Consider the following 24,080-nt stretch of genomic DNA (forward strand, 5'->3'; position numbering starts at 1 on the left):
CAGCAAAAACCAGTACACCCAGAATAGACTTCCCCACATCAACTCTTTTAGACCAATCACGGAGAAATCCAAGATGAGTCTGTTCTAGTACAGCATGTCCTGGGGCCGTGCGATTTATGGGGCACAGGGCAGTGCTTAGAGGTTCCTGGGGTCCTGCAGGCCTCTCCCAGGAATAAGGGACGTATTGGCAGGATTTGAAGAGCCAGGGTCAACCGTGATGTACACTGCCTCCCTGGCCCCCCTAGGAGCCCCCCAGGAATAACCAAGACCAGCAGGTGTTGCCGTCCCAGTCACCCGAAGGGTTGGAAGAGTCCAGGCCAGCTGTGTGAGAGCACTGCCTCCTTGGCCCCACCCAGGCACCCATGAACGGCCCCCTAACAAGCTCCTGCGCCCCATACACCGCACCACCCCAGGAACCTCTAAGCACTGTCCTGTGCCCTGTACACCGTACGACCCCAGGACATGCTGTACCCAGGACATGCTGTACTAGAACAGACTCATCTTGGATGTCTAAAACAGTGGTCGCCAACCCGTCGATCGCGATCTACTGGTCGATCTCGCAGTCTTCACTGTCCATCTCCGAACTCTCTGGACTCACTGGCTGGAAACTGACTGTTTCCAAAAGTGGGGGCTTAAAAATGTCATAGTGTGACCGCAAGGCCTAAATGTAGCCACATTGATGAGGTTTAAAACACATTAATGTTGAAGTAGTTTCTGTCTGACACATGGACATTTTTTCCATTGCTATAGAATAGTGTCTCAAGTGTAAATGGGGTACGAAGTGTGTGTTGATGAAACATTCCCATGAGCCCTTCTATTCTCAGTGGAAAACAGGTCGACAATACAACAGGTTTCACTCTACTGCTGCTGCAGAGTCTCTGGGACTGACGGAAGCCATGACGACTTGGATGATGTAATATAGCTAGTTGAGCTCCACTTTATCTTCAGAACAGTGCTATGCAGGGCAGCCATGTCACACCCTCCTGCTGTAGTGACTATCTCTCATGTGCACATGTTGGTACAAAACACCGCCCTCCGGACACTGAAACAAGTCTCATACTCTATATCAGTGGTCGCCAACCCATCGAACGCGATCTACCGGTCGATCTCGCAGTCTTCACTGTCGATCTCCGAACTCTCTGGACTCATTGGCTGCGGCCGCGCTGCAGATCAGCTGTGTGTCGGTTGTCTGTTTTTCACACGCGCTGTGTGTCCGCTACTGGCGGCGGAGCAGCTGGTTTATCTACTGCATTTCCTTCAAACAAGTCGGTTTATGTACTAAACTAAATGTTAGGATACGGTATGCATCTTCCGGTCTGTCGATAACAATCAAAGCCCCGTTAGAACAAATTAATAAGAAAGTGAAACACTGGAGTGCTTTTACTTTGAAACGGGTTCCAGAAATGTTGTAAATATGTTTGTGTCATAGACATATAAACATTGTGTTTCACAGAAGAATAAACAGAGGAAATGATCTTTCACCTGAGTTTTAATGTTTATTTGTTGGAATTATGTCACAAACATGGATTTTAAAATGTTAAAACCACTTTCTGTATGCGTTTCAAAATAAAAGCTGATGTTTATTACCTAGTTCAGGTAGGGGACAAAGGGCGCTGGGGATCCTGGGGAAGGAGGCCCCCCAGAACTGGGAATCTGGGGTGGAGTCAGGGGGCTGGGGGAGAAGGGTGGGAGCGAGGGAGGCCAATGTTCTGTTTTTGATGGATCTAAGAAAGCGTTTAGAGTATCCTCTCTTTCTGAAGTTCTGGAATAGGGTTGTAGTGGCTTGTTTGAAATCTGTGAAATGTGAGCAGATGCAGTGAAAATTTATTAATTTGGATGTTATGATGCCTTTTTAAAGGTGTGTTTGGGATGGTAGCTGGATTTATGGAAAAGTGTGTGGGTGTCTGTAGCTTTGAAATGTACTTTTGTGCATAGTTGTTTTTGTTCTGGGTTTGAATTTTGAAAAAAAAACTGTAGGAAGGAACCTCAAAGGGAATGGTCCATGTCTGTGGGACCTTGTGTATTTTGGGTAGTAGATACAACTGTCTTGAACGTGGGGTGTTGGGGCCGAATACAAAGTTTCTTTGTTTTGCGAAAATGAATTTTTTATTGTAAAGTGTTTGGATGATGTTACTGAGATGGCATCTGTGTGTTGGGTTGCATACTGTCCTGGATTGGTCTATAGTGGTGCCTGTTTGTGTGCTTCTTCCAGATATTGCTGTCTGTCCATGATGATAGTTTTGGAGCCTTTGCCCGCTGGTTTTATTATTATATTTGGATTGTGTTTAAATTGAGTTAGGGCCCTGCGCTCGGCCCCTGACAGATTATGTGGGATGGCTATCAGAGGCCGATATGAACGCAGGGCCCGTCTGTCTGTTTCTATGAGTTGTTTAGCTTTTTTAATAGATGTGTAAACCGAGAGTGTTGGTGATTTGGCCTGGTGTGAAAGAATTCTGTTAGTTTGAGGCGTCTTTGATATCTGTATAAGTCCCTTTGAAGTTCCTCTCAGTCATATTTGTAGGGTTGTTGAATGAAGGAAAGCCCCCTCTCTAGTGGTTGTATATGTGCCGGGGACGGAGAAAATTATTTTTGAAAGGTTGAGTATGTTGGAGCTCCACCCCAGGTCCGGGCTGGGGACAGGGTTTGGATTTGGGGTTACAGAAAGGGAGTTGGAGGGGTTGTTGTTTGGTTGTAGTTGTTGATCTTGGTGATGAAATACCAGGTTTGGTTTATTGCTTAATGTAAATTTAGCTGATTGCACCAGCTGTTGAAGATGAGTTGGGCTGTGTATCTTGTCCAGTGTATATTGTCTGGTTCTGTAATGAATGTGTCATGTGGGATTTCTGTGACAAAGGGTACACATGTGGTCATTACGTTGTTGATGAGTTTAAGGTTCTGTTGATGTTGTGTGCAGAGCTGTTTTGAAAAATTCATGATGGGGAAATAGATGTCTGCGTTTGGGAAGGTGGTCTTGGGTCGTCTGAATAATGTCTTTAATTGTTTGGTGGAAGTTTGTCTTGGGTCCTGGTCCTTGTAATTTATGCCGATGGAGAAGATAACAATTTTGGCTGTGGGGTTGGGGGATGTTTTTTCACAGATTTCTAAGAAATGATAGGCGTTGGCTCCGGGATAACTTTCTAGCTGAATGTTGGGGTTGGTGTGGGCCGGGATGCGATTGATGTTTGAGTCAATGGGGAAAGCACGGGAGGTACCTGGGTTAGCAGGGTCCTGGTTGACAGGTAGGCTGGCTCCCGGGGTTCGAGTTAAAGTGTTAAAATGTTTAGGCCACAGCTCACACACACAAACACTACACCAGAACTCACACTTACACCACAGCTCACACACACAAACACTACACCACAACAAACATACACCACAGCTCTCACACACAAACACTACACTCTGACCACTTATGTCCATTAACACACACCAAACACCACAACATAACCACCACATCACACATAGGACTATAACCAGGAACACACAACGCACCCAGACACTTAATCATCCACCAAGCAACAAACACTTTTCCACACGGCATGATGCGACAGGTTCACAGACTTACAGATTTTATCAAACCAGACACACCAACAGAAAATACAGGAAAACACAAAACACTGGATGCACACAAACACAACAATATAACAGGACCACTACAACAACACCATACTCACCCTCAGCAACACCAACCGCAACACAGTCGGATGGGCCAGAAAAAGGTATGGGCAAAGACTCAAACCTAAGACAATAGAAACAACAGAAATTGTCCCGAACAAACACACACAACAGAGTAAAGTCACTAACCACCACAACCTCCCACCTTCCTCCAAAACCAAGAACAAGTTGGAAAGCTCTCTTCCCACCATCCTGGAGGTATCCGATGAGGAGGAATTTTCCCCACTGCCAGCTCTGAACCAGGTATCACTCTCACCAGATCCACACATAATCAGAAACAATAAGCATAAGAACAACCGGACACCCCCCCTCCCACACAACCTCAGATAATTCCACAAACACATAATCAGCTACCACAGTCCCCACGACCCACAAAACCTCACCCGGTATAAAAACACTAGAAACAAGAGACTTTCCCCCTATTTCAAACCAGGACCCCCAGATGACCCCTTTCTCTTGACCCCCACAACACAGACCAAGGAACCCAAACAATGACAGATGACACCCGACCAGCTACCCACCCAACCCATTTACACGAATGGGCCTCTGCAGCCACAGAGTGTACCCATTAAAACCTGTTCAAACCCCTCATAAACCAGGGAACCCAGACAGGTCCCTGTTGAACCAGAAACCTCAACCCCTCCCGACAGGGAGTCAAGAAGGTCTCCTGGGGGCCCAAACCGGCCACACAGAAGACTGAAACAGACAAATCCAACCCCCAACTTTCACCCATCATACCGTTAACTACCAGACAGACCACCTGACCCATGCCATCACCATCCCACTCTCCAGACTCACCAACTACCTGCACTCAACCAAATGCCACCAGAAAAACCCTGGAAGTTGGGGCCCAGGTCCACCAGCTAGCAGACAGACGAAACAATAGTGCAGAACTTTTATCCATATCCCTCACTACTCAAAGCTAATCCAACTTGACAGTTACCCCGGAGCAAACTTATATCATTTCCTCAAAATATGCGAAAAAACAATACCAAATCCCACAATAAAAATGTTAATACTCTCAATTGTTATTAATAACAGGGACCAGGAACCCAGGCAAACCTCCTGCAAACAACTGAAAACATTATATAAACAGGCCACAGCTGTCTTGCCCAATGCTGACATCTATTTCCCCATCATAAACTTCTCACCTAACCTCACCACAAAACAGCAGAGCAACCTCAAATACATAAACAACACAATAGCCACATTTTATCCATTTCTTGCCTTCAACACCGAACAGCTAAACAGCTCAATTTATAAACCCAAATGAACCTAAACCGGCCATTAACACTCACACAATGTGCCAGACAACCTTTCGGGGACCAAACGCAGGGCCCTAACACAACTCATCAAAAATCCAAACATCATAATAAACCGGCCGACAAGGGGTCCAAAATAGTAATCATGGACCGAAATCAATACCTACAGGAAGCTAACAGACAACTTTCAAACACAAAGCACTACAAACCCATCCAAGAAAGCATCCAGAGTCATACTCAGACAAAACTCTGCACTATCATCCAATCCTTATACGTCAAGAGAATCATGACAAAACAGAAAAATTACCTATTTGGCCCCGACAACCCCCGTCCCAGACAATTTTATTTACTACCCAATATCCATAAGGAACCACACACATGGATCATTCCCCATGAAGTCCCTACCGGCAGACCAATAGATTGTAACAGCACTTCATACAAAACTTCTGAATACATTGAATACTTCCTCGGCCCCCTCTCCACCAAGCATCCCACTTACATCAAAGATACATACCATTTCATAGACATCATCCGACCCATGGCTATCTAAACCCAATCATATTTATTTACATTTGACATTCTACACTAACATCAACACAGAGGCCGGACTCACCTAGATCCACCTTCAAAGACCACCTTGACAAGAATAGACCGGACAAAGAAGTCATTCAATTGTTAACCACCTGCATAAACAATAACAATTTCTTATTTAACAACAACCACTTCCTCCAAATACAAGGAACAGCCATGGGTCAGCACCAACATTTACATGAGCGAGTGGGAGCGAAAGGCACTAGCCAAGTGCACCCACAAACCTTCATTATACCTCAGATTTCTGGGCGACATTTTTGACATTTAGACCCATGACATCTCCCTATTCCCAGCATTTATCAACACTCTCAATAACCACAATCCAGCCATTAAAATCAAACACATCATAGATTCCAAAAAGGTAAATTTCCTAGACACAACAGTTTTCAAACAGTCAACCAATTCGGCACACACCAGATTACTAAAGAAAGCTTTCTTCAAAACCACAGACACACACGCCCTTCTTCACAAAACCAGTTACCATCCTAAGCACACATTCAAAGGAATAATAAAATCACAAATCATCCGATTTCACCGCATATCCTCCCAATTAACAGACTTTCAATCAGCCATCTCCATTCTATTCAATAGCCTTAGGGAGAGAGGATACTCAAAACTATACCTCCGAACAATAAAAAAGAGCACCTTGGCTTCCCTCGCTCACACTCACTCTCCCAATCACCAGGCTCCACCTCAGGTCCCTGACTCGGAGTGGCCCCCGCCTGCAGGTCCCCCAACACTACTCCCTACCTACTACCCTAACCAGGGTCTTTACCCCAACCCTAACCCTAATCCTAACCCCCCGACCCCCCTACCATAACCCTAACCCAATCCTGGCCATAACCCTTACCCAATCCTAGCTCTAAACCAATCCTAGCCCTAACCCCAGCCCCAGGACCAGAGAGCCACCCACACGTTTGTTTCACCTCCATCTCACATGTGGAAAAGAAAAAAACTAATAATCAGCTCATTGATTATGATCAGGATCAATTCAGTTTATAAAACATCAGAGAACCTTATTTCTACATTGATTTAGAAAACAACAGCAACATTAGTTCTTTCAAATATATTCATGTCAGCATAAATATAGATTTCTGTGTTTACAAAGTGAGAAGTAAATATCTGTGATAAAGGAAGGTCAGTGTTCGATTGAAAGCTGATCTCTGTGTGGAGCAGAAACATCACAACGACTAACTTTGAGCAACAAACATGGAGACAAAATAAGTTAAAGATTTAAACACAGAATCTAAATCACTGCTTTTAATGACTCGAGTTTACTTGAGTTTACACCACTCAGCTGTGTCTCCATGATAATTAACCATAACTCCAGCATAGAGAGGCTGAGTGAATGTGGTCTGGACTCTGTGGAGGAGAGTCATGGTGTCAGAGACGCTGCAGAAGGACAGAACACCTGCACTGTGATCCAGGTACACTCCTACTCTGGAGGACTGAGGACCTGACACTGGAGTGTTGATTTTGTTGTAATAAAAGTTATAAATGTTTCCATCACTACGTAACATCCAAGATTTACCATTGAATCCAAATCCACATTCAAATGAAGACCCTGCTCTGCTGATATTCTTGTATGCGACAGCTACACGAACTCCATCTCTCCACTCCACCTCCCAGTAACAACGTCCAGTCAGACTCTCTCTACTCAGGACCTGAAACCAATTAGTGAATCTGTCTGGGTGATTAGAATAAAACAGTTTTTCTCTCATAAATGTTACTTTTCTGTTTCCCTCAGATAATAACAGACATTTGTTAGCCGTGTTTGGAGCCAGTGTGATTTCCTGTGAATATTTTAAGAAGTCAGCTCTGGTCTTGGGCTCTGGTTGTGGCAGTAAAACATCCATTTGAGACACAATCTGTAAAGTCTTAGCTTTCCGTTTGCTCCCAGTGCAGGAATCACAGGCCACATCTTCAGGTCCAGCATAGCAGTGATCAGCAGGAGCAGCTTGAAGTCCAGTCTTCTTCAGCTCCTCCAGTAAATCAGCTATCACAAAGCTTTTCACCGGGATAGGCCTCGGTGTGAAGGTCTGTCTACACTGAGGGCAGCTGTAGATTCTTCTCTCATCCTCATTGTCCCAGTGGGTTTTAATACAGCCCATACAGTAGCTGTGTCCACAGCCAATAGTCACTGGATCCTTCAGTAGATCCAGACAGATCGAACAGCAGAATCTTTCTCCATGCAGTTGATTTTCTTGCTGCCCCATTTCACCTGGTGCCAGTGACTGTAGAATAGTTTCACTTCCTCTGAACAAAAACAGATCTCTGCTCCTTCTGCTCTTGTTCACTTCCTCTTTTTAACATGTTAAAACACACAATTGAAAAGACCAACGGTATGGTTGGGAGGCAGCTGCCTTTGTTGTCACACTGTTTAAAGGCAGCTGCCTTTGTTTGTCACACTGTTTAAAGGCGGCAGCAATGCCCCTGAGGTTAGGATTAGACTTGGGGTTAAGGTTGGGGTAAAGACCCTGGTTAGGGTAGTGGGTAGGAAGTAGTGTTGGGGGGACCTGCAGGCAGGGGCCACTCCGAGTCCGGGACCTGAGGTGGAGCCTGGTTGTCGGGAGATCGAGTGGGAGCGAGGGAAGCCAAGGTGCTCTTTTTTTATTGTTCGGAGGTATCGTTTTGAGTATCCTCTCTTCCCGAGGCTATTGAATAGAATGGAGATGGCTGATTGAAAGTCTGTTAATTGGCAGGATATGCGGTGAAATCGGATGATTTGTGATTTTATTATTCCTTTGAATGTGTGCTTAGGATGGTAACTGGTTTTGTGAAGAAGGGCGTGTGTCTGTGGCTTTGAAGAAAACTTTCGTTAGTAATCTGGTGTGTGCCGAATTGGTTGACTGTTTTAAAAAAACTGTTTGGAATCTATCTGTGGATTTGGTGAGAGTGATACCTGGTTCAGAGCTGGCAGTGGTGAAAATTCCTCCACATCTGATACCTCCGGGATGGTGGGAAGAGAGCTTTCCAACTTCTTCGTTCTTGGTTTTGGAGGAAGGTGGGAGGTTGTGGTGGTTAGTGACTTTACTCTGTTGTGTGTGTTAGTTCAGGACAATTTCTGTTGTTTCTATTGTCTCAGGTTTGAGTCTTTGCCCATACCTTTTTCTGGCCCATCCGACTGCTCTCTGTAGGGCCAGCGTGTTGCGGTTGGTGTTGCTGAGGGTGAGTATGGTGTTGTTGTAGTTGTCCTGTAATATTGTTGTGTTAGTGTGCATCCAGTGTTTTGTGTTTTCCTGTATTTTCTGTTGGTGTGGCTGGTTTCAACCTTTCAAAATTATTTTCTCCGTCCCTGGCACAGATACAACTACTAGCGAGGGGGCTTTACTTCATTCAACGACCCTACAAATATGACTGAGAGGAACATCAAAGGGAGTTATACAGATATCAAAGACGCCTCAAACTAACAGAATTCTTTCACAATAAGGCCAAATCACCAACACACTGGGTTTACACATCTATTAAAAAAACAACTCATAGAAACAGACAGACGGGCCCTGGGTTCATATCGGCCTCTGACAGCCATCCCAGATAATCTGTCAAGGGCCTAGTGCAGGGCCCTAACTCAACTTAAACACAATCCAAATATAATAATAAAACCAGCGGGCAAAGGCTCCAAAACCATCGTCATGGACAGACAGCAATATCTGGTAGAAGCACAGAGACAGCTCACAAACACTCACCACTATAGACCAATCCAGGACAGTATACAACCCAACACACAGATCCATCTCAGTAACATCATCAAAACACTTTACAAGACAAAACAAAGAAACTTTGTATTCGGCCCCAACACCCCACGTTCAAGACAGTTCTATGTACTACCCAAAATACACAAGGACCATTCCCTTTGAGGTTCCTCGACCCATTGTTTCTTAATGCAACAGTGTTTCATACAATATATCACAACACAAAGACCACTTCCTTGTCCCCTCTCCAACAAACAGCCCAGCTACCTTAAGGACAAGTACCATATCCTGGAAGTCATCCGACCCATGGCTGTCCCCATCCACTCCATCCTCTTCACAATTGATGTAGACAGTTTATCCACTAATATTCAAACAGAAGCCGGACTCAAGGCCATCACATCCGTTTTTACTAAATAACCGGACAAAAACAGACCAGATCAATACATTTTACAAATATTAGAAATTAGAAAACCCAGCCCCCTGACATCCCAGATTCCCATTTCTGGTGGGCCTCCTTCCCCAGGATCCCCAGCGCCCTTTGTCCCCTACCTGAACCAGGGTCTGCATCCCAACCCCAACCCCTACCTACCGACCCCTGGGGCAGGAGGTCAACCACTATCCCCTAACCCTAACCTCCACCTGCCGACACAGTTCAATCAGGGCCCCCACCGGTTCACCCAGATTAATACCTCTACAATCCACTTTCTCCCAAAAAAAATCACACTTCTCCACACCAACATAAAACACAACTTCCAGAATATTGCATCACACCATCAAACATTTCACTACCACAGACCCATCTCTGCCCTCTGTAGGAACCCAAGCCTCCAGGATCTACTCATACATTCCAAATTCACAGATCACCACCTCAGTTACAACACAACCACCACTACAGAAACAGGAAATTCATACACAACTCACACAGCCTTCTCCTCCCTAGAGTAATTTTCTCTCAACAGTAAGAACATCATCTACATTATAACATACTCCCTCTGCAAGATTCATTATATAGGGCAGGGGTCTTCAACGTTTTTCAGGCCAAGGACCCCCAAACTGATGGAGAGATAGAGCAGGGACCCTCTACTATATATATTGTATAAAATTATGTTTTATATTAAACTGGGCCTAGTGCCATGTATAAACATAGCTACCCTGTTGTTGTGCATTCAATACTAAGCTATTCAAATAATACACAGGTTCATATATTCATGTTTTTATTATTGTGCGTCACTGAATGTGTGCATTGCTGACTGAAAGATAACGTCTTCTGCCTCCATTTATCCGTTCACTACAATATGTTGGATTCATGTTAATGTGTATTTAAAGACATTTAAATTTGTGGGAAAAGAATTGATTGGAAAAATAATTAAAAATTAAAGAAATATAAGAAATTGTCTAATCAACCAAAAATGTTGCGACCCCCCCTGCAGTACCTTCGCGGACCCCCAAGGGGTCGCGGACCCCCTGTTGAAGACCTCTGCTGTACATACAGTGAATGACAATTGAACATTACATTTCATTAAACTTGAACTACTGAAATGAAAACACATTGACCGATAAACAAGGTTGTACATTTACATTCCCTACCAAACCAGCCACAACAGTTGTATGAACAATTTATTAATCTACACCCTTGAGAATTCTTGTCCCAGGTGGTTTCAGGTGAGTGTCCTATTACCATGTATTTCAACCACACTCAGGTGGGTAAAGTTGTTCATTTTAAAGAGGATTTATCTAAATTGTATTATCCTTCTATTTTGGTAATGTGCACAGTCATATAAAAACACCTACATGTTGCACTGAAAAGTTAATTCTCAGTGTTCAGATTATGTGGCAATGCAGTAATCAATTGATTACTAATAATTTATTAATCAGTTGGTAACATTGACCTTGCGATCATACTTACTTCTAACAAGGATCCTGCCACATCCCCAAGTAATGCTAATGTTTGTCTGGTTTGCGATCCCATTTAAGTGATACTCTGGAGATAAGTTCTCCTACCTCCCCTATCCTTATGGTATTTAATGATGGTAAAGTTTCATGTGTAAGAAGTCGGATTTATAGTAAACAAGTAAGTAGATACTTGTCACTCTTGCATTTAGGACTAACTGAAGCACACAGAGTAAACCATTTGAACTCAACTTCTAAGTCATATAGAACTGAAAAACACTACCATGATGCAACAGAAAATATGAATCTTAAACTTGTATCTATGCTGCACTTAGTGTCATTTCTACCCCTGGCACAAACAAAGGCTGACAGATATCTGGGTAATTGGCCATGATATCACACAAGCCATACAGCTTCAAGCCATCCCTTATCTGCAGCAGAATTGGAAACAGCACTGTTTTTGTAATAAATCACATGAACACACAAACACACATGTAGAAACATTTAAAACAAGCATAAACATGGTTAATCACAGAATACTTAAACTTAAGGATTTCATGGAGAATGTAAGGTTATTTGGGAATACAATGAAACCAAATTTTGCAGCATTACTCATCATCATATGTGTAGAGCCATGTATAGCCACCAAATGTTTTTAATCAGCAGTTGGTGTATGGTATTTCATTAACAAAGGCCATTTTACTCCCAAAACATGGGAACCCAGTTGTGGCACAATAGCAGCTAAAGGGAATAAGAAATTGACAGAAAGTCTGGTCAGGCATACGTTTATATGTAATACAGTGACACAATGACCTTTTCTCAATAGGACGATGGTTAAATCAAGTAATGAAAAAGTGATTGTTATAGCTTGACCATGTTGTCAGGTGATGATGCCAAAGTGTATTGTTGTAGCTTTTATGGTTTTTGAAATCTAGAAACTTTCATGCCAATACACACACACACACAAACACACACACACACACACACACACATTTTTGATTCTGAAACAGTATTTCATCCTTTTTCTCCAAAGTGATTGATCCTGTGTAGCCACCATTCAAGATCTCCTCTGTGAGACCTTGAATTGTTGTCTCAGTGGCTTCCTCCACCTGAAATTAAAACCGACAGCTAACAGCTTTTGTGTCGTCAACATACACATCAAGCTATATTGCTAACTTTTCAAGAATGACACAATTCGAGCTACAGGTATGTTGACTATTGTATGGCCTGCTCCTGATAACAGGATTGTATGAGTGACAGAGATAGTCGGTGCCCTGATCTGTTCAATTCCTAAATTTTCTTCCGGGTGATCAATAAAGTGTGATCGTATCTTGGTTGTCTCCATGTTTTGTCAGATCTAGACTGCTGATTAGTCTTTAGTTTATGCTACGAAGACTCTGTAACTGTAATTTCGCTTGGTGTATTTAAAGAGTAATTAAACCCCCAAACCACTTCAGCTGAAAACCAGTGTATATGGGTATTTAGTAGTGTTGTTGATAGATTCAGGTCCAAATCTTGACATTTTAGTGCAAAGTATTTGAATTCTAGATAGTGTGTTTATAAATATGCATAGCCACTGCCCTCTACTGGTTGAAACCCGGCTATTGCAATGGAATGTTGCTATTGGCTGATCTGGAGGCAGGTGACGTATATGGAGGCAGCTTTCATCACCAAACAACCCCCTCCTCCTCGCCCCCTCCCATAAAACTAATGTGGCACGACTCTTGAGGCGTGTCTTTTGTTCTTAGTCTTGATAAGAGATCAGTATATTGATCATCTCTGTGGTGGGAAAATTCTACTGACCAGGTGTCTCACTGCTGTGACCTTGACAAACAGGGAGTTTGCTACAGCGGACGGATACAGCAGATAGACACAGATGATGATTTCATGTCTTTTTTTCATATTACGTTTTATGAAGCGCCTCTTTGTATTAGTTCTGGCTTGTCTTTTTTCATATTGTTTTATGAAACGCCTCTTTGTATAAGTTCTGGCTTTTGTGAACTTGCGGCCAGTTCCATTTTGAGCACCCGTGCTTGTTGTGTAACCTCTGCAGAGTTTACTATTATAAAGACTCAAAGGCAACTCCAGTCTGAGAATTTCATTATTTCAAATCTCAAGATGAATTTCCATCACATCTCCCAGATGTTTTTTGTCCAATTTTCAATGTCCATGGACCCAGTGCACAGGAACTTGTAGCACCAAAGCATCATGAAATTCGAAGCTGGTCCTCCTTGGGCCAAGCTGGCAGCCATTATTTCTCCAACAGTCCTAAAAAAAACGACAAGGGCACAGGTGCTAATTTTGTTGTTGCTCGCTGTGATGTACGCAGAGATAAGATAACACCCAACTCTTTAATTCCCCTAAGCTTTACAGATATTGGAGCTCATTGTTTTGGTTTACTGTTTTTATTCACTCTCAGTGCTCTCATAGCGTAATTTTTGGCTGCAGCAGGCAGCTGTTTTGCTCTAAAAAGCTCTAAAAACCCATTGTACAGTACCTGCTCAGCACCAAACAGCAAACAGCCAGTTAGCTGTAGACTAACTGGTGAACATAGTGGAACATTTAGCAGGAAAAGATACAGATATTTCCCTCAGGAGTAGGTGGAGACCAAAAACAGAGCTAAAAGAGACGGAAGTTTGGATTGTGATGCAACAAGTGGACAGAAACATGACTTCAAATGAATGATAATGTTGATATGTATCCACTGTATGTGGAAATGTACAACTGTTTGCTGCCATGTTTGCCATTTCAACTTAAAAGGTGATATGTCAAGGTTGTGTTAACAGCTCGTTTCAGCTGCTCCCAAGTGGAGAATTGCAGGTTTAAATATATTATTAGTAGTCAATGGTTGCCCAGATTAACCCAATCCAGATAACAGACACTGAAGTGGCGCATAAAGCACATACCTGAAATGACCTTTGTCCAAATCAGACAGTGAATAGTTAGGTGTTCTGCCATGTGTGCTGTCCACAAAGAATCGCTTTTCGATGCCCTCCACTATTCCTTAAACAAGATTAGAATTATGCATTACATTACATTTCCTGATAAAATGCACAATTACATATCTTGCATAAATACAATATTTAAAGTACAACTTATGTGAGACTCTAGAACAGTGGTTCTTAAGCTGGGTTCGATCGAACCCCAGGGGTTCGTTGAGTCACTCTCCAGGGTTCGGCAGGGGTCAAGACACACACAGTATAGCCCGGTTCGCACTAGCAATGTCGGGCCGTTTTTGTCGGCCGTCAAAAAATTGGCAACACACAATTTTTCTTCGCTGTGTTAGATAAATTCAGCCCACTCGTATTATTCGTGACGTCACGCTCCGCTTGGCCATCATTGGCTGCAGCGGATCACGCCACATTGCGTGATCAGGAACTTGGTGCGCTCAGTAGTCGACTTGTGGCTGTTATGATTGTACGTCATTTGTGATTTTCTTTTAATCTTTTAACCCTTCATACTAACTATGTCGAGCAAAAAAAGAAAGTGGTTGGACGAATACGTACAATATGGATTCACGAGTATCAAGGAACGTGATGGGAGTCAGTGTCCTCAATGCATGATTTGCAATGCCAAGTTGAGCAATTCTAGTCTAGCACCGGCAAAACTAAAGGAACACTTCCTAAAGCTGCATGGAGATGGGAAATACAAGAACACAATGCTCGCTGAATTCAAGGTGAAGAGAGCCAGATTCGATGAAAAGGCTACTCTGCCTGTTCTCGGCTTTGTACCCATCAACAAACCGATCCTCACAGCATCGTACGAAGTTGCGTACCTGATCGCAAAGCAGGGCAAACCACACACCATTGGTGAAACACTCGTAAAACCAGCTGCGTTGAAGATGGCAAATATCATGCTGGGAAAAACTGCTGAAGATAAGTTATCCCAAATTCCTCTTTCAAATGACACTATCAGCAGCAGAATAGACGACATGAGCGATGACATCTTGGCTCAAGTAGTTGCAGATCTGATTTCAAGCCCAGCAAAATTCAGCCTCCAACTCGACGAGACCACCGACGTTTCCAATCTAATCCAGCTTGTTGTATTCGTGCGCTATATGAAAGACGACGTGATAAAGGAAGATTTTTTTATTTTGTAAGCCTCTTACAACAACAACCAAGGCAGTTGATGTGAAGAAACTCGTGGATGACTTCTTCAGAGACAACGATCTTTCGTGGAATAGGGTTTCTGCAGTTTGTTCTGGTTTTGAAGCGCTGGTGAAATCCGATGCACCACACATCATTGTTACGCACTGTGTTCTGCACAGGCATGCGTTGGCAACAAAAACCTTGCTTCCAAAACTGGCAGAAGTATTAAAAATTATAGTTGAATGTGTGAACTACGTGCGAAATAGTGCTATGAAGCACTGCATCTTCAAAGAGCTGTGTAAGGAAATGGGCTCTGAATTCGAGGTACTTCTGCACCATTCTAACGTTCGGTGGTTATCCCGGGGAAAGGTGCTGAATCGTGTTTTTGCCATGAGTGTGGAATTAGCCCTGTTTTTGCGAGAGTACCAACATTGTCACGCAGATTGCTTCGAAAATTCTGAGTTCATTCTCATTTTGGCGTACATGGCCGATATTTTCGATGCTCTCAATCATCTCAATCGACAGATGCAGGCGGTGGAGTCAACATCATCGAAGCGGAAGAAAACCTGAAGGCGTTTAAAAAAGCTACCTTTATGGAAACGACGAACAGAGAATGATAACTTCGCAAACTTTCCCCTGCTGGACGACGCTACATAAGATCAAAGACGTGTCTGGAATTGGAGACATTTCTGTACCTGGGGAGCTGAAGCAAGCAATTGCCATGCACTTAGATGAGCTTGCAAAGTCTCTCGACGGATACTTCCCCACCAGAGAGTCATATCCAGCATGGGTGAGACAGCCGTTCACGTTTAGTGTTGCGATAGCAGATGTCAACGATGAATACCTCGAGGAAATCATTGAACTTCAGCAGAGCCAGCTTCAACAGCAACTCTTCAGAACAACAACGCTCTCAACGTTTTGGTGTCACCAAATCGTACCATACCCTCTTATTGCTAAGAAAGCCCTTGAGATACTCACACCGTTTGTTACAACGTATCTTTGCGAGCAATCTTTTTCGAGGATGGTAGACATAAAAACGAAGAAAAAGAACAGACTTTGTTGCGAAAATGATATGAGAGTGGCACTTGCCAAGGTGAAGCCGCGCATTTCTGAACTTGTATCTGAAAGGCAACAGCAAAAGTCACATTGATTTGCAGTAAATATTCATTGAGTTATGTTTTTGTGTGAAATTCATGTTTTCTTGGTTTTGTTCTTTGAACACAGTGATTTTGTGTGCAACTGATGCATGGTTCATTTTGTGCACTAATAAAATATATACCTATGTTTTGAAGAAATCATATTTTATTTTTCCAATTACGAAGGTTTCGGTGAATGCACTGATGAAGCTTGCAGGGTTCAGTACTTCCAATAAGGTTAAGAACCACTGCTCTAGAACCTTTCAAATTATTCTGATGGCATATTTTTATTTTTTGTATCCTACACATACCTGTCAGAAATTCTTTGCGGAGAGCTCCTGTATCTATACCAGCTTCACCTAAAAGGGTAACTTTCAGTTGGTTAGTTGGGGAGGTTTTTTTGGGCGCTGCCATTGCATTAGGCCCCTCTCCAACATGTTTTGGCATGACACTGTGATGTCAAAGGTTTTGCCATCTGTGGTTACTGCATCAGCAATTGCCTGGATTACATCATCAAGACTAAAGAGGGGGGAAAGGAAAGGAAAAGAGTTGTTACGCGTTAGTGAAATCTTTCATTCAGTGCTCAAATCAATGATGAGTGAAAGATGCTATGACCCACACTTGGGTACAGACAGTAGGGCTGGGTATGATGCAGGCTATTATTTTTAGGTCCAAAATTAATGTGAATATTGATTTGATGAGATATGGTCAAGGTGGCTAGTGATCAAATTTAATCTGGATGTAGTTCTAGATAATATACAGTACATATAGATTATAGAAATGGTTTCAAACTGTAACCAAGTCCATCAAATTTTTCCGACAATATTCCAGTCCAGTTCATAAATTACTTCATTATTTTGCATTATTTTATTCTTAACAGCACAGGTTGAATAACTTGAATAAAAACTTGTAAAACATGAGTATAGGTAGATGATAAACTGAAAACACACTTCTCAATTTCACCTTCAGTTGATTTATAGACATCTTCCACCCTGGAAGGCGTTTCCTCCAGACTGTCAACTAAAACATGAATACACAAGTATTACAAATGACCATTATGTACATTTACAAATGAAAATAGTATCCATTAAAGCCTTTATGTTGCCGTAGAAGTATACAGTAGAAGGGAACAAGATTAACATTTCTGTATTGTTGAATTGCTAAAGGTGTCATGGTTTTGTATTTTTCAGTGTTTTTTTACGCCTCTTTATTAAGAGTGTTTTCTGTTTTATTATTACCTTGTGTTTCTTGACTTCCTTGTGTTTGTTTGTCTGAGTTGTTTCGGTGTCCCTTTGTTCTGTTTCCTGTTTTATTTTGTAGTCTCTGTTCCTAGTGTGTTTTCTTTCTTCACTTCCTGTCTGTGATTGTCTGCACCAGTCCTCATGTTTTCCACCTGTGTCCAATTGCCCCTGCCTTCCCTGTGTGTGTATATAAGTCTCTGTGCTTCCCTTTGTCCTTGTCGGTTCGTTGTCTAAATGCTGTCTAAATGTCGTGATCTCCTGTGCTTCGTCTCCTGTGCTTTTTGTTTTGCCTCGTCTCCTGAGCTCCCGTCCTCTGCTTCTCTTCGTTTGCCTCCAGTGTTTTCCCCTGTGTGCCTTTAGTTGTTTTTTCTGTTAAAGACTTTTTTCATTAAAAAGACACTTTTTGTTAAACTCTGCATCCTGGGTCCATCTGCCTCACCGCTCCCTGACAGAACGAACCGACCACAAATATGGACCCAGCAGAGATTAGTTTTTTTCACAAACAAGTTTTTTATTTGGATTCCTTGGTTGACAAGCTGTGTTCACCGGGCACCCAGCACCAAGCAGAGACCCTGGAAGAGATCTCTGTTCTTGAGGCATGGCTGAAGGACCGACCTTGGGTGAGCCATTTCGTCCCGCACCTTGTGGTGGTGCAGGACAGACGAAGGGAATTCCTCAACCCTCCAGCCCCATCCACAAACCCGTACGTGGGAAGCCGCCTGGCGTTTGGAGGACCCTGCAGCTATATGGATAAAGTTTCTGCTGGAGGTGGCAGATGTCGGAGAGGGGGCGCTCACAGCAGGAACCCCTTTCCTCTGCAGCCTGCTCACTGGCACCAGCCTCCAGTCCTGGCTGAGTCCCAGCTTCCACCAGTCCTGGCTGGGCCGCAGCCACCTCCAGTCCTGGCTGGGCCGCAGTCTCCTCCTGTCCAGCACCGGAGGGTCCCGGCAGACGTCACTCCAGTTCCGGCGTCGGGGGTCCCGGCACTGATTCCTCCCATTCCTGTGCCGCGCCGGAGGGTCCTGGGAGACCCACTCCTGTTCCGGCATCGGGGGTCCCGGCAGCAACTACTCCAGTCCCTGTTCCGCGCCGGAGGGTCCCGGCTGACGTCACTCCAGTTCCGGCGTCGGGGGTCCCGCTAGGCAACACTCCAGTCCCTGTACCGCGCCGTAGGGTCCCGGCTGACGTCATTCCAGTTCCGGCGTCGGGGGTCCCGGCGGCATACACTCCAGACACAATCAATCAGTCATGTTATAATACATTACAATAAAATGTTTACCAGCCCACAGACACAGAGTATATCCTTACCCATGCTTTCCGGGAGGGTTATCATACGCATTCTATTTCCTTAGGAAATATTTGCTTCCTTTGGAACTGAGAGGGACCTGTGGTGGCAGTTTCTGTTTAATAATGATACTCTATTGTATAATAATACACACATAACATTGTCTCTAGGAAAGTTCAACCAAAACACCTGCAGGTGGGCTCACCCCACACAGCCACCTAGTGTGACGTGTATAGAATGAGCACAGAGCACAGGAGAATCACTTCACTTATACAATCAGAAGCCCCTCCCCGCAAGGAGCCAAAAGGTATACTTCAGTCTCTTGATGTCTGACCAGGTTGGGCAGAGTTCCTGTCTCAGATCTCCGTCTCAGACCCCTGGTGTGCCTTTCTGGTGTGAGACAATCTGTCTCCGAGATCCCCTATCTAGCTTTACAACATCAAAAGACCCCAGTCCTGTATACAATGCAGAGTTCCCCTCACCCATCTCTATCAGACACACTAAGTAACCCCTGCAGTGAAGCATTTGCTAAGACACACGTGGGGGCCATAAACACTTATAGTCCCCTCTGCAACTTTTGTAAGTCACAGAAACACATTTGTTATCTACTTCTTCTAAATACATATCTGTTCTTCTATTAAACATTACACAAATGCAAAATCTGCCATTACAGACCTGACCGCCCTCCTCTTCAGTTCTACACGAGAGGGTCCTGCGGGAGAGGGGCCTGCCTCCATCACAGCCTCCTGAAAAGACAAGTGCAATAAATTCAAAACACACATACAAAAAAAGAAAGAGAGACAGACAGACAAACAGGAAAAAGACATGTACAAGTGCACAGACAAAGAGTCTCACCTCAGGTTCCTCTCCCCCATGTTCATCCTCACTGCTGCTGGTGCTCAGGACCAGGAGCCTCACCTCTGGCGACTTGGGTGTCACGTCAACTGGTCTGTCGAGACTTGTTTTCCGTGACAGACTCCTCTCAATCATTTGCATTCGGGTTCGGAGCACCTTAACATCATGCAACAGCTCGTCTCTCTGGGCACGGAGTTTTTCCACCTCCTTGGCGAATGCCCGCTTTTCGATTTGGCACCCAGGGACGCCGCAATCAGTGAGAGGACTGGGGGTGGGCTCTGTTGCAACTGTGATGTCCTCCTCCCCAACCTCCGTGAGAAGGTCGACAGCTCTGCTGACCTCTGGTGTGGGATTTGTGTCCTGGAGCTCACGCAGGAGCTTGAGGCACTGCCGTCGCTTGGCCACCTGCACACTGCTGGCCCTCTCACTAATGCTCATCTCAGTGTGGGTGTCAAGTATGTGTTTGTTCAGCCGGGACTGTGCATACGAGCAACCACTGACCGGGCAAGGGCAATGCCTGATATTAACCCGGCCCGAAGCCAGGTTTAGCAGGATTCGGCGTTCGGCCACATTGTTGACAGCATGCGCACGGTGCTTGCGAGGCTGCTCATAGGTGCTCTGGCAGATTGGGCACAGAGGCATGGTGATCTGAAAAGAGAGAAAAGAAAAAGAAACGTTTTTATAACATTATATATTTATTTCTTAGTTTTTATAACATTATATATTTATTTCTTAGTTTTTATAACTATTATTTATTTCTTAGTTTTTATAACAATTATGTATTTATTTCTTAGTTTTTATAACAATTATTTATTTGTTAGTTTATACATCATTATATATTTAAATACCTTGCAAAAACGGACAAAGAAAGCAACTGGGTCAGAGAATGCATGTTTTGTTGTTGAAAAGTAAATTTAAAAAAAGTTTACAAAAAAAACAAATTACTGTGTCAGGTAACTGCGTCATTAAAGACCTGTGTTCAACATGTGGAGTTTTAAAGTCATTAAAAGGCAAAATAAATGGAAATTACTTACTTTCAGTGAAAAGGTCCTTCTCTCTTGTCTGTATGTGTTGTTCTGTAAACCTCCTCCCCCCCCCCTGCGCTTATATAGGGCTCTGAGCATGTGACTGAGGTGTGACGGGACAGTGGTAGGTATTTATCATTAGTGTCTAGAAGTGTCCCGGTCAATCAGAATGAGCCAAACATCAAAGCCTTTTTATAAGGTTCCTTTTTGAATTTCATCCCCAAAATGATACCACTGCTTGTTTGACACACGCCGAACACTGTGAATTCACTTTTGAAGTCGTACGTTGCTCCTTTCAGGAGTTAGCCATACAGAGTAGATACAGGTCTGACGTGCTAGAATGTGTATCCCTGGGCTCGTGTGAGTGTACCGAGTAAGTTTCCAACATTTTATTGGTATTTAGGCTGAAATATGGCCCTGGACACTTGCAGGCATTTATCATGTGGATTTTCATTCCCATGCATTGTGTATGGCAACTGTTCCGCCTCCAGCAGGGGCCACGAAATACGTAGAGCTTTGAAAACACCACGTTCACCTTCAGGGCACATAGCCTATCAACATATGTCAGCCTCATGTCCACAGACACTGTAGAAAAAAGTTTGCCCCGCGAGAGTGTGGGGAAAAACGTAGGCCTCAAGCCTGCCGTCCTGTGAGCAGTATAATGCAAATAAAAAATATTTCTGGTTCAGCTACGGCCACCAAGTTTCACAAGCACCACCGCAGGGCCCCCACGGACGTCTGCTGACAGTATGAGCCCCCTGTGTTCCTCGGGGCCTGAATCATGTCTTGAAGAGTTTTCAGCCAGAGTGCCCGAAGACCTGGTGGGCTATATCTTTGGAAGTGCAATTCACAGAGCTTTCTAAACACAGTCGAGTCACCAGGGGGCACATGTGAAGCTTTGTGTAAAGTTTCAGCCGTCTAGCTACTCAGGGGCCGAAACAGGGGCCAAAACAGTGGTCAAAACACACACTCGGCCACTTGTAGGCATTTATAATGGTTACCCTAACTTTTCAATCCCATTCATTTTGAAGTGGAAATGTCCCATATCCCCCCAGGTCCAGGAAATACACAGAGCTTTGGAAACAACACGTGCACCTTCCTAACACACAGATGATAAACATATTAAAGCCTCATGTCCGCAAACACTGTAGAAAAAAAGTTATCCCTGGTTGAGTGCGGGAAAAACGTAGACCTCAAGCCTGCCGTCCTGTGAGCAGTATAATGCAAGTTAAAAATATTTCTGGTTCAGCCAGGGCCACCAAATTACACAAGCACTACATGGGTCTCTAGCTGAATCTCTGCTGAGACGTTTAGCCCCCTGTGTTCACCCAGCCATGATTCGGGCCCCGAATCATGGCTGGAAGAGTTTTCACCCAGAGGCCCGAAGACCTGGTGGGCTATATCTTTGGAAGTGCAATTCACAGAGCTTTCTAAACACAGTCGAGTCACCAGGGGGCACTTGTGAAGCTGTGTATAAAGTTTCAGCCATCTAACCCACGTCTCTTTGCCTCGGGGTGTCCCGCAGTTCCCTAAAGGGGGTTAGGGTTAGAAATATGATTTTTTTTTTCATATTTTGGACGACATACAAAACTGACTTTTTAGGTGATTTCGAACGACATACCGAAGTATGATTTTTTTTATCATATTTTGGACGACCTAAAAAAACGATGAGTTTTTAGGTGATTTCGAACGTCATACCGACGGTTGACCTTTTTATCATATTTTGGACGACATACAAAACTGACTTTTTAGGTGATTTCGAACAACATACCGAAGTATGACTTTTTTTTCTTTTTTTTGACGACATACAAAACTGACTTTTTAGGTGATTTCGAACGACTAACTGAAGTATGATTTCTTTTTCCTATTTTGGACAACATACAAAACTGACTTTTTAGGTGATTTCGAACGACATACCGAAGTATGACTTTTTTTTCATTTTTTCGACGACATACAAAACTGACTTTTTAGGTGATTTCGAACGACTAACTGAAGTATGATTTCTTTTTCATATTTTGGACGACATACAAAACTGACTTTTTAGGTGATTTCGAACGACATACCGGCGTATGACTTTTTTATCATATTTTGGACGACCTAAAAAAACTATGAGTTTTTAGGTGATTTCGAACGTCATACCGACGGTTGATTTTTTTATCATATTTTGGACGACCTAAAAAAACTATGACGTTTTAGGTGATTTCGAACAACATACCGACGGTTGACTTTTTTTTCCTATTTTGGACGACATACAAAACTGACTTTTTAGGTGATTTCGAACGACATACCGAAGTATGATTTTTTTTATCATATTTTGGACGACCTAAAAAAACGATGAGTTTTTAGGTGATTTCGAACGTCATACCGACGGTTGACCTTTTTATCATATTTTGGACGACATACAAAACTGACTTTTTAGGTGATTTCGAACAACATACCGAAGTATGACTTTTTTTTCTTTTTTTTGACGACATACAAAACTGACTTTTTAGGTGATTTCGAACGACTAACTGAAGTATGATTTCTTTTTCCTATTTTGGACAACATACAAAACTGACTTTTTAGGTGATTTTGAACGACTAACTGAAGTATGATTTCTTTTTCATATTTTGGACGACATACAAAACTGACTTTTTAGGTGATTTCGAACGACATACCGGCGTATGACTTTTTTATCATATTTTGGACGACCTAAAAAAACTATGAGTTTTTAGGTGATTTCGAACGTCATACCGACGGTTGATTTTTTTATCATATTTTGGACAACCTAAAAAAACTATGACGTTTTAGGTGATTTCGAACAACATACCGACGGTTGACTTTTTTATCATATTTTGGACGACATACAAAACTGACTTTTTAGGTGATTTCGAATGACATACCGGCGTTTGACTTTGTGACAACCCTGGAGTTGTCCTGCTGTGGGGTTGTGCTTGTGTCTGTGTTTCAGGCTCCTGTAGGCGGAGTCAGACCCTCGTGATCAGCAGGGATGTGGCACACCTGGGCTGACCAATATTTAAGAGGCCTGCAGACTGGGCTCTGGCTCTCTCTCCTTCACCAGGTCTACCTCCACATGGACATCCCAGCTTGGCATTTGCGTGACTCTTACCTCTATACACCCACCCACAGAACTGGTTACCACGTTTAACTTTAAGTTTAGTTTTCTTTGTAAAATAAATACTGCAACTGCTGAACTTTTTGACCTTCCTTGTTTCTTGTTGCACAACATGAGCCAATGTGTAACAAGTGGGGGCTCGTCCGGGTTCCAGATCCAGGTTTGTTTCTCACTCTTTTCTGTACTGAGAAAGTTATAGGCCTCTAGTAGGTTAATGTTCCCCTG

The 24,080-nt window shown here is 43.4% G+C and overlaps 2 protein-coding genes across 3 annotated transcripts in view; one reads left to right on the forward strand and one right to left on the reverse strand.

Moving 5' to 3' along the window:
* Positions 1-24,080, forward strand: part of LOC118123436 (methyltransferase-like protein 22) — a 640,601-nt gene that overhangs the window by 538,591 nt on the left and 77,930 nt on the right. The window lies entirely within an intron of this gene.
* Positions 6,655-7,821, reverse strand: LOC118123599 (tripartite motif-containing protein 16-like). The gene has a single exon (XM_035181090.1). It carries the CDS (start codon positions 7,742-7,744, stop codon positions 6,803-6,805), a length of 942 nt encoding a protein of 313 aa, XP_035036981.1. The 5' UTR covers positions 7,745-7,821; the 3' UTR covers positions 6,655-6,802.

Source organism: Hippoglossus stenolepis, chromosome 16, assembly GCF_022539355.2.
Source record: "Hippoglossus stenolepis isolate QCI-W04-F060 chromosome 16, HSTE1.2, whole genome shotgun sequence".
Classification (NCBI taxonomy): domain Eukaryota; kingdom Metazoa; phylum Chordata; class Actinopteri; order Pleuronectiformes; family Pleuronectidae; genus Hippoglossus; species Hippoglossus stenolepis.